Raw genomic sequence first — 18,723 nt, 5'->3', positions numbered from 1 at the left:
TAATATATTCATCTGGCCATTTAATATGTACGTGTAGCTGTTCAATTTTCAATTTTTTTTCTCAACCGGGAAAATTCATGACAAAATAGAATTATCTGAACAACTTCTTTATGCTTAAAGCCTTATGTGCATTTCATATGGAATGTAGGAGAGAAATGGTTATACGTTGGTATTTCATACTGATAATGCACGTTCTTGATGTCGACTCTTTATCAGATCATTTGAGGTCTCGCGTGATGATGAATATCATGGTGGTTATTTTTTGCCGAACATAAACTTGTCTTGAATGTGTCCGTTTTAAAAATTTATCACCACTACAGTGAATGTCTTCAATGGTCTAACAAGACGATACTGAATAAATGTGGGTCAAGGAGTATTAAATATATTTAAATGATAAGGGAAATTATTGCAACTAGCCTGTCAGGGCGGATAAATTATTAAAAAGAAGACGTTTGAAGTTCATAGACTAAAGACGAGTTGCAGAATTTCAACAAGGTTTCGAGCTATAGGGCCAGTGCATAGGAGTTACCTTAAGGGTAGTTGAATGCTATAGACGATAGCAGATGTAGGGAAAGCATCGGAAAGCTGAGGCAGAGACATAGGTTTTGGTGGTCTACTAAGACAGTAGGAGAGTTCCAGCTTATAGACGAGGTTCGGCGTTATTGGCGAAGTACAGCAAAGGCATCGGGGTTATACCTATATGGTAGTTGAATGCTATATGTGATAGCATATAGACAATGAGCATCCTGGAGTCAGAGCAATCTTAGTGAGTTACAGCTTCAATTAAAAGGACAAAGGCTGAGTATCTATGCGATAGGACTCGTACGTTTTTTATTCAAAGACATTGGCTGACGGAAGCTTCAACAAAAAGACCAGTCAAGTATTGTATTTCCAGCCTATAGGAATTTGAGCTGATTATTGTTAATAGAAGATTGTTAGTTTGAAACGTTTAGTAATTTGTCTGATCCCTTAAATTATTTAGCCCCTAATAGAAATTATTTACGAATCAATGGTACAGGAACAGTTTTATAGAGATTACCTATTCATATGGATTACCGGTGGCGACATTAAATAAGCTTACATACAAAAGAGCTGATGGCGGAACGCTTCCATAACAGATAGAAACCCGCTTGGCCTTTAACCAGTGAATATACGAAAATTGGTGGTCTCTATCCTCACACTGGTCTTAGCTTTCGCAGAAGCGATGGTTCCAACGCCGCGGCGGTAGAGGCGGTGGATAAATATGGCCGGTTGACTGACCTCGGTAAGTTTTCGGAGTCTTCCCATATTTTATCACGTTTGACTGAAAACAACCAGTGAGACAGGAGCCCACATGTGTACTCTTTCAGCCACACACGCTTGTTCAGTGCAATATTTTGTTATAATGTAACAACTTCTGTACAGTTAGACAAGGGACCACCGTTGTTGTAGAATTTCCATCAAAAATGGTAAAATTTTGTACAAAGTGACCCCTGAGCACGTTTGCATCAAATTGTAAGTTTGAAATTGTCAAGCAATAGCTATTTCTTCGTAATCGGTGAATTTTCATTGCAGGCATATAAAATTATCGACCAAAAATGATTCCAACGCAGTGTACGGTGAGTACAGTTGCAAGGCATTATGGTGTGTCCGATTTCTTGAATGTCCGTTTCGGTTTTCTAAATGAACTAAGTTGTACTTAAGTAAATCAGGCTAATAGTGTGGTAGGAGTTTGACACACACGATTTAGGGACGGACGTGAGTAAAGTAGCAGTAACAATGCTATATGCCCCAACATAAATGTAGGGGTATAAAAACAAACCCTGTTCCAGAGAATGAAAATTACACTATTTCTGCCTGTTTCACTTTGATGTCATTCCATGAACGATTACATGTGCAGAGGTTCGTCCTATTATACCATCAACATCTTTAGAAGAGGTCCTTACTGCTACGTACCGTTTCTAATTGAACTAAACGCGCACAAGTTGGATAAATGCAACGACGCTTTGAATAACTAATGGACCAAAAACTGCGAGTTTCGCTTTCTGAAGCAGCGTTTTTATTGTGCGATATATTATTTAATAATCATTCAATTTTACATAGTTTAGTACATGTATCAGGCCCGAGACAACAATTCAAAAAATTACAGGGAACTTATTGGGAATGCGGTACGTGTATACCTGGGGATAAGGTAATGTCTGTTCTGATTGGTCAGTCGTGATAACAAACCCAAGAAGTGACTGTTTGTTTAAAAATTGAAATTTTTACTGTATTTCATAATGCTTTATGACAAAATTTGCTACATTTTATATATATTAAAATGACTTTTATCAAATGAATTTCTCCCACCATGCCAACGATGTAAACAGGGGATCATCTCATTCCCACAAACATTACTTAAATAAAGTATCACTTTCATATGATTTTCGTCCGATATTTTGGTGGCACTAAGATAGTTCTTGAAATACGTGATTAGATGTACATTTTTCGATTTATGGAAGGCCGTACACGCAATAATGTTGTAATTGAAGTCTATGGGAAGACAATTGGTGGTCTCTAACCATTAACATGACGACATCAAGTTGACAGTTAAAACGATGTATTACAGTTGCATCAAGTTGACCGTTAAAATGGTGTATTACAATACAAGTAGCCCGCCCGTTTAGATCAAAAGGGAGAGCGCAAGATCTATGGATCGCGGAGTAATGATCTCCAGGCAAGGTGTATGTTCTCCGTGACGATTCAATAAAGGACATTGTCCTCCGCCTGTTTCGAGTGGGGAAGTTGGTAGATACTTTCGGAAAACAGGTTTGTACTCTTACAGAGTCCAGGAACACTGGCGGGGTTAACTACCCGCCGTTACATAACTGAAATACTGTCGAAAAACGGCGTTAAACCAAAATAAAAACAAACAAACAAACTATACAAGGCAGGATTTTGCTTTTTCTGGTAAAAATGTTGCGGTTGATATTTTTGCAGAAATGTTCACGCAAAGGTCTCGAAGTAAGCTTTCAAGCTGCACTGTATGTTGGATAAATTGGAAGGCATGCAATGTATCACTGCACTTTATGCAAAATGTATCTTTATTTTTACGCAAAGAACTTTTTATTACCTCTTTGTACAAAAGCAGAACTAAGTAAAGACTCTAGTATATATACAAATACTGAAATTTCAATTAATATCATATAAACATAGCAATACTTTCTAAAGTAACACAGAAAGTATTAATCATTCTTCTAGCCGCTTTACATCAAATTTCAACGTAACATCCATAAGAACTAAGAAAATGTATGTGTAAATATAATGCCAGATTTATATATTATTCCAGATTTATATATAATTCCAGATTTATGCAGCGCCTTTTTCATCGTAAACTTGTTCAAAGGCGCTTTACATAGCGCAAAGTCTGTAATTTCATAGTAAGATTTGTACAAAATTTCATCTGAATTACCTAAATACTACATTGTTTAATGCCACTAAATAAATGAGTAAATCAAGAATAAAACCAATTTCAGTACAACACATGAATAATTAACATCAGTTTTCATCTGACGAAGAAGAAGACGAAGATGAAGACGAAGACGAGGTTTCTGCCTCTGCAACGACTGCTACAAACGAGCAAGTGATTTTGGCGCCATAATTTCCCGCCCAACCGCACGTGTCATGACCGCCATGTGAATACTCAATAAAGCGCACACCAGGTCCATAGCCTCCAAAACTGTCTTCGACCTGAATATAAAATGAGAATTAAAGCAGACGTACACTAACCTGGCTATCAGATGGAATGGTTACAATGGCTCATATTTAACAAGTGACCATCACCTTGTCAGCAAATAGTACGACTGCATAAATGTTTCTGCTAAAGAAAGTCCAGTGATCGCATCGGCTACAAGACTTAATATACAATGTTCGAAGATATATGGCGTTGTTCCGTGGCCGCGTGTACGTAGGAAAACAATGCAATCGAATTAAGAATCAGTGCAGTATCGCCAAATTGCCTTTGTCTGAAAACATAAGAATTTTTTTTAAAGCACACACAACAATGTTTGGATGCGGCCCCTTTTTTTGTTTTCTTTCTGTTGAGTTAAACGTCACATCGAAACATTTTCTGCTCATAGGGCGACTTTCCAGTTTCACGTGAATAGAATCATCGACTTTCCGTAAGTCAGCCGGATGGCTTGCTCATATGAAAAGTTTACATTCCAAGCGAGGTTTCGAACTCACAGCAGTAAGGGGCACGTGTGTGTCAGCAAATGACAAACAAGAGCTGTCAGTTGACAGCGCGCTCGACTATTCTCAGTGCTTGATAGTATAATATAAGCTATGAGTAAAACTTTAACATTACAATAAGCATATTCTAAGTCGAAAAAGGGTCATAAGTCAGTCAAAATGCTTGATAGAGTTGCCTCCTCCTTTTTACAGAATGGGGCCATGATGCTAAACAAGAATATGAAATATCAAAGCAATATCTCAATGGACTTTGAAAATATTTGGGGTGGTACGCAGATTTTAACATTACAATAAGCATATTCTAAGTCGAAAAGGGGCCATAATTCAGTCAAAATGCTTGATAGAGTTGCCTCCTCCTTTTTACAGACTGGGGTCATGATGGTAAAAAGTATGCAAAATATCAAAGCAATATCTCAATGGACTTTGAAATATTTGGAATGGTACGCAAACTTTAACATTTGTGTGACGCTCACGCTAACGCTAACGCTCACGCCGACGCCTGGGCGAGTAGGATAGCTCCCCTATTCTTCGAATAGTCGAGCTAAAATGACTTCAAGGCATCATGACAATAAACATGTACCCACCTTATACCAGTCTCCCTCGGCTTCTTTTGTCTCCTTGATCACTTTTTCGTCCACAGTTTCCATGTCGGAATTAAGCAGACGAACTGTTAAAAAGTATACACAACCTGCATCGCTTCGGGATCCAAACCTGTCATATTATACATATATAAAAAGAAGATTTTCATCTATTCCAATTTCATAAAGCTCGTACACTTCCACTCAACCTCTCGATCGTTTGGTGCTTCAGTAAACTTAACGTGAAAGTTTCTTGACACACTTAAATGTGATACTGTAGATGTTAAACAGGGAATCAGGCTAAAAGATATATTCATAATCTATTAGGCATTTATATGTTATACACCAATAAAAGAAACTGTTCTTTGTTTCATATAAAATTCAGTGACTGCAGATCCATTTCGGTACAGTTTCAGGCTAGATTTTCATTCCGACATAGCCCTATTTTCCAGTGCTTTATTTAATGTGAAATACATTCCATGAATGAATTAATGCCTATATGGTTCCCGGTTTACTTGTAAATGCGCTAAATAAAAACAAGAGATCACAGAGTGATCTTGGCGCCCACCAATGTGCCATTTTTGAGTGTTCCAAATTTCAAGACTTACTGACTAGCTCAAGGTCAAATTTCATTTCCGTACACAACACTTTGCATGTGGTCCAAATTCGAAAGCTGTAGCTTGAGAAATGTGAAAGTAGGTCACTAGATCAATTTCAAGGACGAAATGTGAAAGTAGGTCACTAGGTCAAAATCAAGGTCAAATTACACTTCAGAACACAAATTTATGCATGTGGTCCAAATTTAAAGCCTGTACCTTCAAAAATGTGGAAGTAGGTCACTAGGTCAATGTCAAGGTCAAAGTTTGTTTCGGTACACAATCCTATGCATGTGGTCTAAATTTGAAGCCTGTAGCTACAGAAATGTGAAAGTAGGTCACTAGGTCAATCTTAAGGTCAAAGTTCATTTCGGTACACAAAACTATGCATGTGGTCCAAATTTGAAGGCTGTAGCTCGAGAAATGTGAAAGTAGGTCACTAGGTCAAAATCAAGGTCAAATTTTATTTCGGAACACAGAACTATGCATGTGTTCCAAATTTGAAGCCTGTACCTTCAAAAATGTAAAAGTAGGTCACTAGGTCAATGTAAAGGTCAAAGTTTGTTTCGGTACACAAAACTATGCATGTGGTCCAAATTTGAAGGCTGTAGCTTGAGAAATGTGAAAGTAGGTCAGTAGGTCAAAATCAAGGTCAAATTCCAATTCAGAACACAAAACTATGCATGTGGTCAAAATTTGAAGCCTGTACCTTCAAAAATGTGAAAGTAGGTCACTAGGTCAAAGTCAAGGTCAAAGTTTTTTCAGTGCACAAAACTATGCAAGTGGTCCAAATTTGAAGGCTGTAGCTACAGAAATGTGAAAGTAGGTCTATATGAACCATGTGACCCCCCAGGGCGGGGCCATATTTGACCCTAGGGGGATAATTTGAACAAACTTGGTAGAGAACCACTAGATGATGCTACATTACAAATGCCAAAGCCCTAGGCTTTGTGGTTTGGACAAGAAGATTTTCAACGTTTTTCCCTATGTAAGTCTATGTAAACCATGTGACCCCCGGGGCGGAGCCATATTTGACCCTAGGGGGATAATTTGAACAATCTTAGTAGAAGACCACTAGATGATGTCATATACAAAATATCAAAGCCCTAGGCCCTGTGGTTTTGAACAAGAGGTTTTTCAAAGTTTTTCCCTATATAAGTCTATATAAACCATGTGACCCCCGGGGCGGGGCCATATTAGACCCCAAGGAATTATTTTGAATCATCTTGGTAGAGGACCACTAGATGATGCTTCATACCAAATATCAAATCCCTAGGATCTGTGGTTTTGGAAAAGAAGATTTTCAAAGTTTTTCCCTATATAAATCTATGTAAATTATAGAAATAAACAAAGGGCCATGACTTACTAAAAAAATTGTTGAACCAGTCTGATTTTCAGGGGGACACAACTAGGGTACCAATACATCATTCTGACAAAGTTTGGTCAAAATCCCCCAGGTAGTTTCTGAGGAGATGCGATAACGAGAAATTGTTAACGGACGGAAGGACGGACGGACTGACGGACGGACGGACGGAAGGACGACGGACCACGGACGCAGAGTGATTTGAACAGCCCACCATCTGATGATGGTAGGCTAAAAACAGGATCTATTTATTAGGGACTCTTTTGGACTACAATACGTATGAATATTTTTGACCGAATTACTGCTATATAAATTTCTATATGATCTAAAGTAGTTACCATTCGCTAAATCTGATCTCCGGTCTAGTTTCATCCATGTAGTCAGGATCGAACCCTTCATAACCGAGGTCAATGACCTGCTTCTTTTCACAGTCCTGGTAAGATGTTGACCAACAGGATTCACCTACAAAATGAAAACATGAAGTGATGTATCTCTGGGACACTGAAATTTGGGAGAAATATTTCCCCGACTTTATCATTATGACCAAAGCATTTGAGCAATGGGCCAGGAATACGTAGAGGAGTTGGTTTGCTATATAATGGTCCAGCACCCGTATTAATCAATACTTAAAACGGAAAACATTCAATTTGCCATAAACAAAATGTAAATAAAAGTATTATTTCTGTAGCTGAAGAACGCATATATCTGCGTGAAAATTTCTGTGCTAAATTAATAATTAAGTTTCAGATTTTAATCGTTATTTTAAACAAAAATGATATGCAGTAGCAGCGTACGCAAGTTAATAAACTCGTAAGATTAGACTCAAAAGTTAATATATACCTTCAGCCTCTTCGTTGGCTTCTTTGATTGGCTTACACCCGGCTGGCTCCTCCTCACAGGCCCAACCACCATCACTGACAATAGTCCAACACTCCAAGTTGGCTGTAATATTAAAATTTCAGCATAGGAATAAAAAACTTTTTGAAGAGTTCCAAACATGTTTCTTCAATATTTCGTAATAAGTGTATCACTATGTTTTATTATTATATGTTCTAAAAATAACATCAATTTGTTTGGCTGAAACCGCTCATCGTTTTTCAAAATAAATTTCATGTTTAATGGTTAGTGGGTTTCCCCATTAAACATGACATTCTAAGAATAGAATGGAAGTTATTTACGTTAAGTATGTTGAAACAAATACTTGTTACTTGTTCATAAACCTGAACCCATATAATAAAACAGTTATTGACTCTTGAGCCATTGGATATGATGTGATATTCACCGGAAGAGGGCAATATTGACCTCTTCCGGTGAATATCACATCATATCCAATGATAGCCGAGGTCAATATTGCCCTCTTACGGTGAATATCGCATCATATCCAATGGCTCAAGAGTCAATAATTGTTTAATATTTGCGTTAATTTACAATTTGTCACGCTGTGTGTTGACAATACGCGGTTGACGGTAAAGCCAAACGGTGTGACTGGCTTATTATCCCTATGCTTTAACCGAACAGCCTTTTAGTCGAACTGAAACCACCTCACCGTATAACTCCAAGTCGGGGAGTAACACTTATAAAATGACCAAAAAACTTGAAGAAGTATTGTTTATTACGACCGTGAATTAGTGCTAGGTGCTGGGGTGTTACTTATTAACTCAAAAATTCCAGATACAGGCTGTCCTTTGCCGACGTTTGTGTATAGGTACAGACCTAGATCGGGTAGCTTCTGTAGACCCAGAGAGTCGTATAAGATGACTGGGGAGTGTTCGCTCTTAAAAATATTACTTGTTAAATATGCTTTAGTCGGGATTGGTTTCGACACAGTTCGCGTCATATGACGAGGAAATATTCACATACCCTACACGAACGTGTTGTTAAAGATCTTGGCTACCATTTGAAAATGGAACAGCTCTAGAGTTTGAGAGCAAGTCAAAAACGACCGGGTAGATTTCTTCACCATTTTGACAATACCAGACGGTTTTTGACTTGTTTGTAGCCTCATAACAACCGGAACATACACCCAGACTACACACATGAACTACACATGAACATATAGGTAAATATACTGTCTACAGTTTGAAATCTGGGTAAGTCATGCTCAGATTTTTGGAAGTATAATGTTCAAGTCAATAAAACGACTTTCGAACTCGTTTGTTTAGGAGAAGTAGCTCTCATTTACATTTGTTGGCCTTTGACAGACGAATAGACCTTCATATGTTGCAGAGAAGGATCGAATTTCAAATTTGATACGTTGAAAGTCACTTGAAATTTCGCGTTATTAGAGTCGAAATTCTGAGTTATTGAAGAACAAGCACCTGGCACTGGTTCTCTTCCATAGTACGTCCTAAAAACTAACTAAATAATAAGAATTTTCAAGTTAACCGCCTTTAACCGTTTTTCAATAAGAAAAATATCTTACATTCGGCACATGGATTCTTCAGCAAATTCTTGCCTAGTTTTTCCCTCACAGTCTGCAAGGTAAGGTAAATATGCACTGAAATGAAATACTTTAACTTGCGGTTTTAGCGAATGTAATAAACTTTATGAGTTACCTTAACTACTTTAACAGGTTTCATGCCACATCAAAAATAAATTACTAAAACATAGAAAAAACATTAATTTGCATACCTTAAGTTGTGTTTTTGATAATTTGTTTTTCTTTTCGATTCGTATGTTTGCGCAAAAGTATGTAATGAACAATGCACGTTTCATATACATAGCGAGTTTAGATATAAAAAAGGGTATTGGAAAAAAATCGCTGAATTAAAAAAAAAACAAATTACATCAGTTTTCTCAATGTTGAATGGAAAGAGTTATAACTTGCTCCATACAGTCACCGATGTACGAAAGTTCTGAGGTCAGAAGATTTATGTATGGCAATTATCCATATTTATGTAGATAGTACAATTTCATTCACAAATTAAAAACACTGTTCTTTAGAGCGCCTGAAGAAACAGAAACTCAGACTCACCCTTTTCTTTCTGTTGCTCCTTTTCTTGCCGACAAAAACTCCAGAATTCGTCATTTTGGCACCAAAATGTCCAGCCCAGTTTTTTGTATCCTGCCCGCCATGTTTAAACTCTACGTAACGGACACCTGGTGGATAGTCTTTAAACACGTGCTTCACCTGAAAATGAGTCAATGTAGATTGCATTTTACTTTTCTGTTTTTTTTTCTTCTTACTCCGTAACAGTCGTAAACGATAATGACTGGAGGCGTTTGGGTCTTAACAGCAGCTGTGCGACACGTGCAGGTACGTTGGAGAGACAGGTTCCGATACACTTCCCACGTCCTTTGCAAAACCATTGCTAATGAACGTGCTCGGGGTATAGCAACGATACATGCGAATCTTTTTTTCCGTGGGAGAACCAGCATTCTCATTATTTCGATAGAACACTCAAAATTCCAAGTGCCCTGACAGGAATTAAAACCCCGAGCTGCTGGACTGATTGATGACCGGCTAAATAAGTAATGTTTTGCTTAAATTGCGAGTCTCCCGTAAATAGAGCAGCTGAAATTGTTGGTGAAGTGAATGAAGATTTGCAAAAGCTACAAGATATAGGAGAAACCTAAATTATCTGCTGAAAAGCACTAGAACTAATACTGCAAAACCCATGATATTTTAAAAACTAATGTAATTTTGAAGAAGTTGACTTCAAATTTAGACTTAACACTTCGACATTTTAAGTTATGTAAATGAGACAAAAATGTCGGTATCGTGGGTCTGTAATCATCAAAATTTAATTCAGCATCATTGATATATAATTGTATTTACAAGTGATTCTAAGCCGTTCTGTATGATTTAGATATATAAACGTCGCCTACTTTTGTCCAGCCAGAACCTTCCTCTTTGGTATCATCAAATTTCCAAGCGTCTAGTTCAGTTGATTTGTCGTCTGCTAACAGTCGCACGCTGATCGTGTATTGACAACCACAATCATTTCTTGCACCATACCTATTCAAACATTATGAAAGAGGTTATAATTATAATTTGAGCGTATTTTCTGGTCAACAGTTCACTGAAAAATTCTTATATAACAAAACGTTCTTAAACGCTGGATCATAAAGATTTTATACAATTTAAAGCTGATCGCCCACAGTTTGGAGGAATTTTCATTTCCACAAAGTTTAGCGTAGAATGTATATATAACACTGTAAACTGGTAACCTGAGTTAAAACAAGTGTAAGATATTGGTTACAAAGCAGGAAAATGTTATTTTTTTCCATCATTATCTCCGTTGTACACACACAATAGTTTTGGTCATTTATTAAATTATGTCAATAAATTATACCACTTGTCATTTTCACAGTTCCCGCATTGTATGGGTTTTTTAGAGAAAAATTGTTCCGCCTAAAATGTTTGAACGAGTCGCTTTAATCTGCCATGATCTATTTATAGATGTCAAATTGTTACCAGTCTCTTATCCTTATTGGTGGCTTTTTCTCATCCAGTCTTTCCTCGCTTATGTCGAACTCCGGTAAATACACCAGCTGAAACTTTTCACAAGGTTCGTGACTTGTTGACCAGCATGGGAGATTCTCTGAAACACAAGATACATTTTTGAAAAGAATGAAAACATTTCTCAGCCGTTTTCTCTGTTCAGCCTGTTTGAAGTAGTTTGATTCAAAAATATTGTTGTTTGGATATTTTGAAGAACGTCTGATTTAAATATAGGCCTACTTCCGTTATATAACAACAGTCAGTTAAGATATATTGCGTTTTATGTCACCGTGTTTTCCGCAAGTATCAAATAAATTCCCTGCATGCATAGGATTACAGGTGGAATTCATTTAGAAATATATTCTTCTGTCAAATAATCACGACTCTCAATCGAGCATCAAACTGACGACCTCTCGGTTTATAGTCTTGCATTCATTAACTTAATAAACTAACAGATCGCATAATTTGGCAAGAAGTAGTACGGCTTCTGTGCAGCGCATACATGTATATATTAGACTGAAGTCAAGGTTTTTTGCTCTCATCTTTGTACTTTAAAGTCCTGCTTGGGGTTGTCAGTTTAGGTAGCCTTCCGGCTCGTTTGTTGGTGGTTTTACCAAGGTACCAGCCCGTGTCTGATATATGCCCGAATGGTACTTGGTTTCTGCTATCGCCAGTATAACCATATACATGTAACATGACATGAAACAGTTCAGACCTTTCGTTTTATAGCAAGGGAAACTAGAAAATGCTTTTGTAAAAAAGCGCATGTCTCCCCCAATGCAAAGTCCTATAGGCAAGAAGTCAATAGGGGTCAGGAGCGAAAGTCAGAGACACTGATGGTTGGCTGCAATAGGGATCATCTACTTGGCATGTCCAGTCATCCCGCTAAATTTCAACACTCGTGGCCTAGTGGTTCTCAAGTCACTGTTCAGGCTCCTGTGACCTTGACCTTTGATCAAGTGACCTCAAAATAAATAGGGGTCATCTACTCTGCATGTCCAATCATCCTATTAAGTTTCAACATTGTAGGTCAAGTGGTTCTCAAGTTATTTCCAAAAAATCATTTTACATGAACAGGCCACTGTGACCTTGACCTTTAATAGACTGACCCCAAAATCAATAGGAGTCATCTACTCTGCATGTTCAATCATCCTATGAAGTTTCAACATTCTGGATCAAGTGGTTCTCAAGTTATTGATCGGAACTGGTTATCAATGTTCAGGCCCCTGTGACCTTGACCTTTAATGGAGTGACCCCAAAAACAATAAGGGTCAATTACTCTGCATGAATAATCATCCTATGAAGTTTCAACATTCTGGGTCGAGAGGTTCTCAAGTTATTGATTGGAAATGGTTTTCCATGTTCAGGCCCCTGTGGCCTTGACCTTTAACAGAGTGACCCTAAAATCGTTAGGGTTCATCTACTCTGCATGGCCAATCATCCTACGAAGTTTCATCATTCTGGGTCAAGTGGTTCTCAAGTTACTGACCGGAAATGGTTTTCAATGTCCGGGCCCCTGTGACCTTGACCTTTCACAGATTGACCCCAAAATCATTAGGGGTCATCTACTCTTTATGACCAATCATGTTATTAAGTTTCAACATTCTGGGTCAAGTGGTTCTCAAGTTACTGACCGGAAATGGTTTTCAATGTTCAGGCCCCTGTGACCTTGACCTTTAATGGAGTGACCCCAAAATAGACAGCGGTCATCTACTTTGCATGTACAATCATCCTATGAAGTTTCAACATTCTGGGTCAAGTGGTTCTCTAGTTATTGATCAGAAATGGTTTTCAATGTTCAAGCCCCTGTGACCTTGACCTTTGAAGGAGTGACCCCAAAATCAATATGGGTCATCTGCTCTTCATGACCAATCATCCTATGAAGTTTCAACATTCTGGGTCAAGTGGTTCTCTAGTTATTGATCGGAAATGGTTTTCAATGTTCAGGCCCCTGTGACCTTGACCTTTTACGGAGTGACCCCAATATCAATAGGGATCATCTACTCTTCATGACCAATCATCCTATGAAGTTTCAACATTCTGGGTCAAGTGGTTCTCTAGTTATTGATCGGAAATGGTTTTCAATGTTCAGGCCCCTGTGACCTTGACCTTTGATGGAGTGACCCCAAAAACAATATGGGTCGTCTACTCCAGCAGCCCTACAACCCTATGAAGTTTGAAGGTTCTAGGTCAAATGGTTCTCCAGTTATTGCTCCGAAATGAAACGGACGTAAGGACGTCCAGACGGACGGACAGGGCAAAAACAATATGTCTCCTGGGGGAGACATAATAACTCCCAATGCTGTCTAATTCAGACATCATTTAATTTCGTGGGCATAAATCATTTCGTTACTTCGTCCAAACTGTGCAGTTGTTTTGAGGTGTGAAATCGTGAATTTTAAACTGTAAAGATAATATAAAAGGGAATTTTATGTGCTCGTTTGGATTGTACTTCGCGGAAAACACCGGCAAAACCTCGAAAATGAACTCCAACGAATATTGATGTTTTGACAGATAGTAATGGTGGGAAAATAAAAAAGATCACCTAACAGATAGTGGCCAGAACCGACATATGAGCCGTGCCATGAGAAAACCAACATAGTGGGTGTACGACCAGCATGGATCCAGACCAGCCTGCGCATCCGCGAAGTCTGGTCAGGATCCATGCTGTTCGCTAACAGTTTCTCCAATTCCAATAGGCTTTAAGAGCGAACAGCATGGAGCCTGACCAGACTGCGTGGATGCGCAGGCTGGTCTGGATCCATGCTGGTCGCACACCCACTATGTTGGTTTTCTCATGGCGCGGCTCATATACATATTCAAAACCATGCATTATTGGGATTATGCCTGACTAGTGGGTCAGAGGGCAGCATTCCACGATCAATCAGTCTTATATGTATTTTCCTAATCAAAGAAGTATCACCAGACGAGATTAAAAGCCGTTAATTGGTGCACTTCTTAACCTCTGCTGATAAGTCAAAACAACCGCTAGGCAAACATCTCTCTTATCTACTAAATAACGTGAAACAGCATGAAAATATTTATTTGGTGAATTATTTTCTGCTACTTAGCTGATTTTTTTCTGAAGTTCGAAAGAAAGAAAATAAAGATACAAAAACATTTTATTGTTCTGTAAGTGCACTAATCATTCAAATGTTCAAGATCTTATATACATTTCATACTGGCATACAATTACGCATGCGCTGCTGTGGCTTTGCCAAAACTTGCATTTTGAATAAAGACTTCTGTCATTGTAGAAAAAAGCACAATTTATCTGACCCGAAAGTAATTTAAGCGGTAACTGTGTCAAATGCTACCTGTCATACAGCTTTAACGTAAAAAGTAGTTTTCTATATTTTAAAGGGAATACGAGACTTAAATCACCATTTCAGACATTCTTTTGAGCGGTTTTAATTGAACTTCAATTGAAGATTGTGTTACCAAAAGCGAAAAGAACAGGGTCATGCAAAGTGTAAAGATTTTAAAATGTTTAACAAGTCACAAAATACTTTACGATTCAAACAAACTCAGTCCTGCTAACATGAAATTTGCTCTTACCCGCCTCTCTTTTTTCAAAACTGAAAGAGCAGTTTCGTTCTTTGTTTCACCTTAACCCATTCAGTTTCTTTTCCGTTTGATACAAAGAGTTTGTATTTACTAGTTATTATACTATTCATATTTATAACATGACACCTTACATAAATCGCCGGTCAATAGTTTTGTTATTTGACCGGTCGATATTCAACACATGTTTACTGGAATAGTAAGCCAAATGTTTAAAAATCCAACAGTGAAAATAAATTCCTGATGTCATATAATAAAACCCTTATTTAATATCGTGCCAGTCAGTAGTCAAACTTATGGCCCTTGGTCCTTCAGACAATAGTTTTGACTATTGACCGGTAACCCATTAATTAAGTTTATAATATTTTATCAAGAGCAGTGTACCAACCTTTCACACTGGTGCAGTCGCAAATCTTGTCACATCCGGCCGGTTCCTCCTCACACTTGAAACCATCTCCCCCACTACACACAACCTCCCAGTAATCGAAACCCTCTGCAAAACAATGATACCTGCTATTGTAAACATTCGAAATAGTTGCTCTTCAAAAAGACACTTTCTTCTACCCTGGTGTGAATATTGTCGATTCGACACTACAGAAGGACTTTCTCACAAAATTATTGTATTTTTGGTTCACGTGCAGCCTATATATAGTAGCCTGTTGTATCAGCTTGCTCACACCGTTCAACCGGATCTAGCGAATGCCGTTGATCTGCCGACGACAGTTCAGTATATACATGTACCTATTTTGGTAGTAGTGAGTATTGGCCTGACTTTTACGTTTTCCCGCAATATCTTGGCAGTAATAATTATACAGATTGATTCCCTGTTTGAGCAAGACTCTACCGACAAAATCATGGCGTAAACAGGGTATTATTCAGCGACAAATTGCGGGAAAAGTGTGCAAATTTTCGACAAAATGAGTCATTTGATGAATCGGCCGCAAATATTCATCTTTATTCGCAAACATGAAATATTTGAAATATTCCATGATAAAATTCAATCATTTCTCTGTAATTATTCGAAGCCACAGCTTCAATTCGCTTTATCTGCAAAGATATTTACTTTTGAAGTTGGTACGCCTTGATGATTTAGGTAAAGACAACGGCCGTTAATATAGATGAATATACGGATAAAACACACGTTTCATTACACAAACCAAAATGAAAATACATATTCATTCCAAACGAATATAGTATAAATGTTGGTATATAATCGTTTACGTGTGGCCTACATGCCTTTAATTTATTGTACTCTGTCAACTTTGACATTGATTTACAACTTAATTTTCACCTTGTGAAATTTAAGGATGGTGTGGATATTAAACAAGTTTCAATGTAACTGAATTTTCCTACATAATGATTTTTTTTCCTAAAGGATGCAATTTAATCAAAATATCGAGTAATTTCTCGATTATAGCAGGAAAGAAACTCATTCAAATAAGTTAAAGTTTATGCATTCTAGCTAGCATATTTTTGGATATCATTGGACAAAACCTATGTATTAAAATATATTCACAATCAATTTTTGTACCAGAATAAATTTGTTCTGGTTCTGTTAACACACGCACATGTTTAGATGTATTCATCAGTGTTCATATGGGAAATACATGTAGTTTACTAATAAGGCAAATAAATCATTTTGATAGCGTGGAAAACTATTTAAGGCATTTAGTTCACGAATATATGCGTATATTATTTAAACTGAACGAATTTCCACAAAATAAATATTAAATGTAAATATCGTTTTTCTAAATAAGAATACCATATACCATTGATCTGGTGGACTGCCTCTTCAGGACTGAATCAATATAAAGTGATCATACATTGTTCCCTTGTTGACATTTTATTTGAACGATAAAGTTATGGCCAGGTCACTACATGGCGTACACATTCGAATAAACTACATGTATAGTATATATTTTTAAATGAAATAAAGTGCTGACATGCGGAAAAACGCTGATGCACGGTGTATGCAAAAATCAACATTCCGTACAGTATGGAATGCGGAATATCTCATTATCTGTTTACTAGCTACGCCAGACTTTCTCACAGTCTATGTGTAATTCGGACACTATCTGGCACATGATAAGACATTTACATACTCAAGAGAAAGAAGAAAAAACATACCTTTCGCACATGGATTCCTCAGTAAATTTTTACTTTTTCCTGGCATGTTTTACGTTGTAACAGAACAGTGTCCGAGAAAATTCTGCAGATATATAGAATCTATCCTAAAGTACACGTCAACTTTCTCCACACGCTGGCCGATAATTTGGTAGATGATGCTACGCTATATTTATCTATTACTTTCCTCACCGCGACGTTTACATGTGGTTGAAAGCGCATTCAAAATGCATAAAAGTTTTAGCTATTCAAATTGGGTAAACATTAACCCAGGGTTATAACTTGTTTCAAATGAACCTCAAAATTCTAAAATTAGCATTATTATTGTCATGTATACATACACACACACCTTTACTACGCTATGCGTTTATAAGCTTATTACCTGTACAACGCGATAGTATTTTTAACATGTATCACGCGGGTGCGGGTACAGTCTGGGCGGGCGGGATTTCACTACGCACCACGTACAAAATAACTGTATTCTTTTCTATGTCCATGATGGTAATTATACATGCTTTTCATGAAGAAAATGAGAAATAACAAGTTTCTAGGTACAAATTGACAGTGACATGTATAAGGCCAAGACAATGTGTTTAATGTTTTAACATTTTATTGAATTGATATATAGTAATACATACATGTACATAAAATAGTGTATTGAATTGATGTAGCAATATGTACATAAAACAGTGTATTCAATTAAATTTCAATTACATTCTGTATCTACAATGTAAGATAGTTATTCATCTATATTCTTTAAACTATGCTGAAAAGAGATTGACTGAATAAGTTTGTTGTTAAAACACATTTATTCATGAAAGGCCTAAACTGTCCGCATTGAAACTTGTAGTATATAGCTGTATATTACCTGTATTATATGAATGATTTTTATGAAGTTTTTGTAGGCGAAAAAAGTAGGCCACTAGGTCGTGATGGGTCTTTAACTAATGTTCACTTTTTCAGATTTTTCCGCTCTGTGACAGCTTCTGCAAATCAGTCTACTTTGCGCACGCACATTTCAAAAATACACTTTAAGGTAATCCTGCATGTTTGATAAACTGGAAGTAATAACGTTACGTCATTTATTCGGAAAACGTAAAATAAAGTTTGGACTCGGCATACGGGAACAAAAAAATCATTTTTGAGTAAGTGGCAACCTGTGTGTAAAATTAATAAAACGGCAACGTTACTGTCTTTCTAGGTAAAAACAAGTTTGACAAAGTAAATAATTTCAAATAAAGTTTTAAAATCAACTTGAAATGAGCGAACTTCTTTAATCACGGACAAAAATCCACCAAAAACAACAACAAAAACTGCGTCGGTTCAGTATATAATGTGAAATGGCCTTCAAAGTAAATAAGGAGATATTTTTTGGGTCAACCTGTGAACGGAACAGAAAACAAAACAGGGCCATTACGAATGGAAACCAGCTAGTACCAAGTGAATAAGCGAAAATCGGTGGTTTCTATTTTTCAACGTTTCTAACATCTATGCTTTTATTTTCACAAAATGACGAGAGAAAAAAGTCCATTATCTACGAAACGGCCGATGTTAAATCTGTCATCCAGGGCTTTAAGGAATGTATGACCGGTCACAGTGGGCGCAAAACATATAATTTACAAAGTTGAAAATGTAAGATGAAAGTTTAAATAAACTTTCAGTATTCGGGATAGCTCTCCAAGGGAAATTACCTTAGCTTATTTCAATTTATTTATAATACTTTTTTTATCCCGCTTGGAAACAATAATACCTATGCTATTTACACCCGCGGCTTACATTTTTGATTTAAAAAAGGGCGTTTGATCTAGTTGATCATGAAATTCTAATTGAAAAATTGAATTACTA

At 37.1% G+C, this 18,723-nt stretch overlaps 1 protein-coding gene across 1 annotated transcript; it reads right to left on the bottom strand.

Annotated features, from left to right (window-relative positions):
- Window positions 1-3,044: 3,044 nt before the first annotated feature.
- LOC123549188 (uncharacterized) lies at window positions 3,045-17,233 on the bottom strand. Its single transcript, XM_045337064.2, has 10 exons — window positions 16,882-17,233; window positions 15,143-15,247; window positions 11,164-11,290; window positions 10,575-10,704; window positions 9,721-9,876; window positions 9,169-9,220; window positions 7,587-7,688; window positions 7,085-7,208; window positions 4,794-4,920; window positions 3,045-3,708 (listed from the first exon to the last, which is right to left on the bottom strand). Exons 1-10 carry the CDS (start codon window positions 16,925-16,927, stop codon window positions 3,517-3,519), a joined length of 1,161 nt encoding a protein of 386 aa, XP_045192999.2. The 5' UTR covers window positions 16,928-17,233; the 3' UTR covers window positions 3,045-3,516.
- Between the last annotated feature and the right edge of the window lie 1,490 nt (window positions 17,234-18,723).

The sequence above is a fragment of the Mercenaria mercenaria genome, chromosome 6, assembly GCF_021730395.1.
Source record: "Mercenaria mercenaria strain notata chromosome 6, MADL_Memer_1, whole genome shotgun sequence".
Taxonomy (NCBI): domain Eukaryota; kingdom Metazoa; phylum Mollusca; class Bivalvia; order Venerida; family Veneridae; genus Mercenaria; species Mercenaria mercenaria.
The sequence above is the reverse complement of the archived record's forward strand: the minus strand, read 5'-3'. Positions and strand labels throughout refer to the sequence as shown.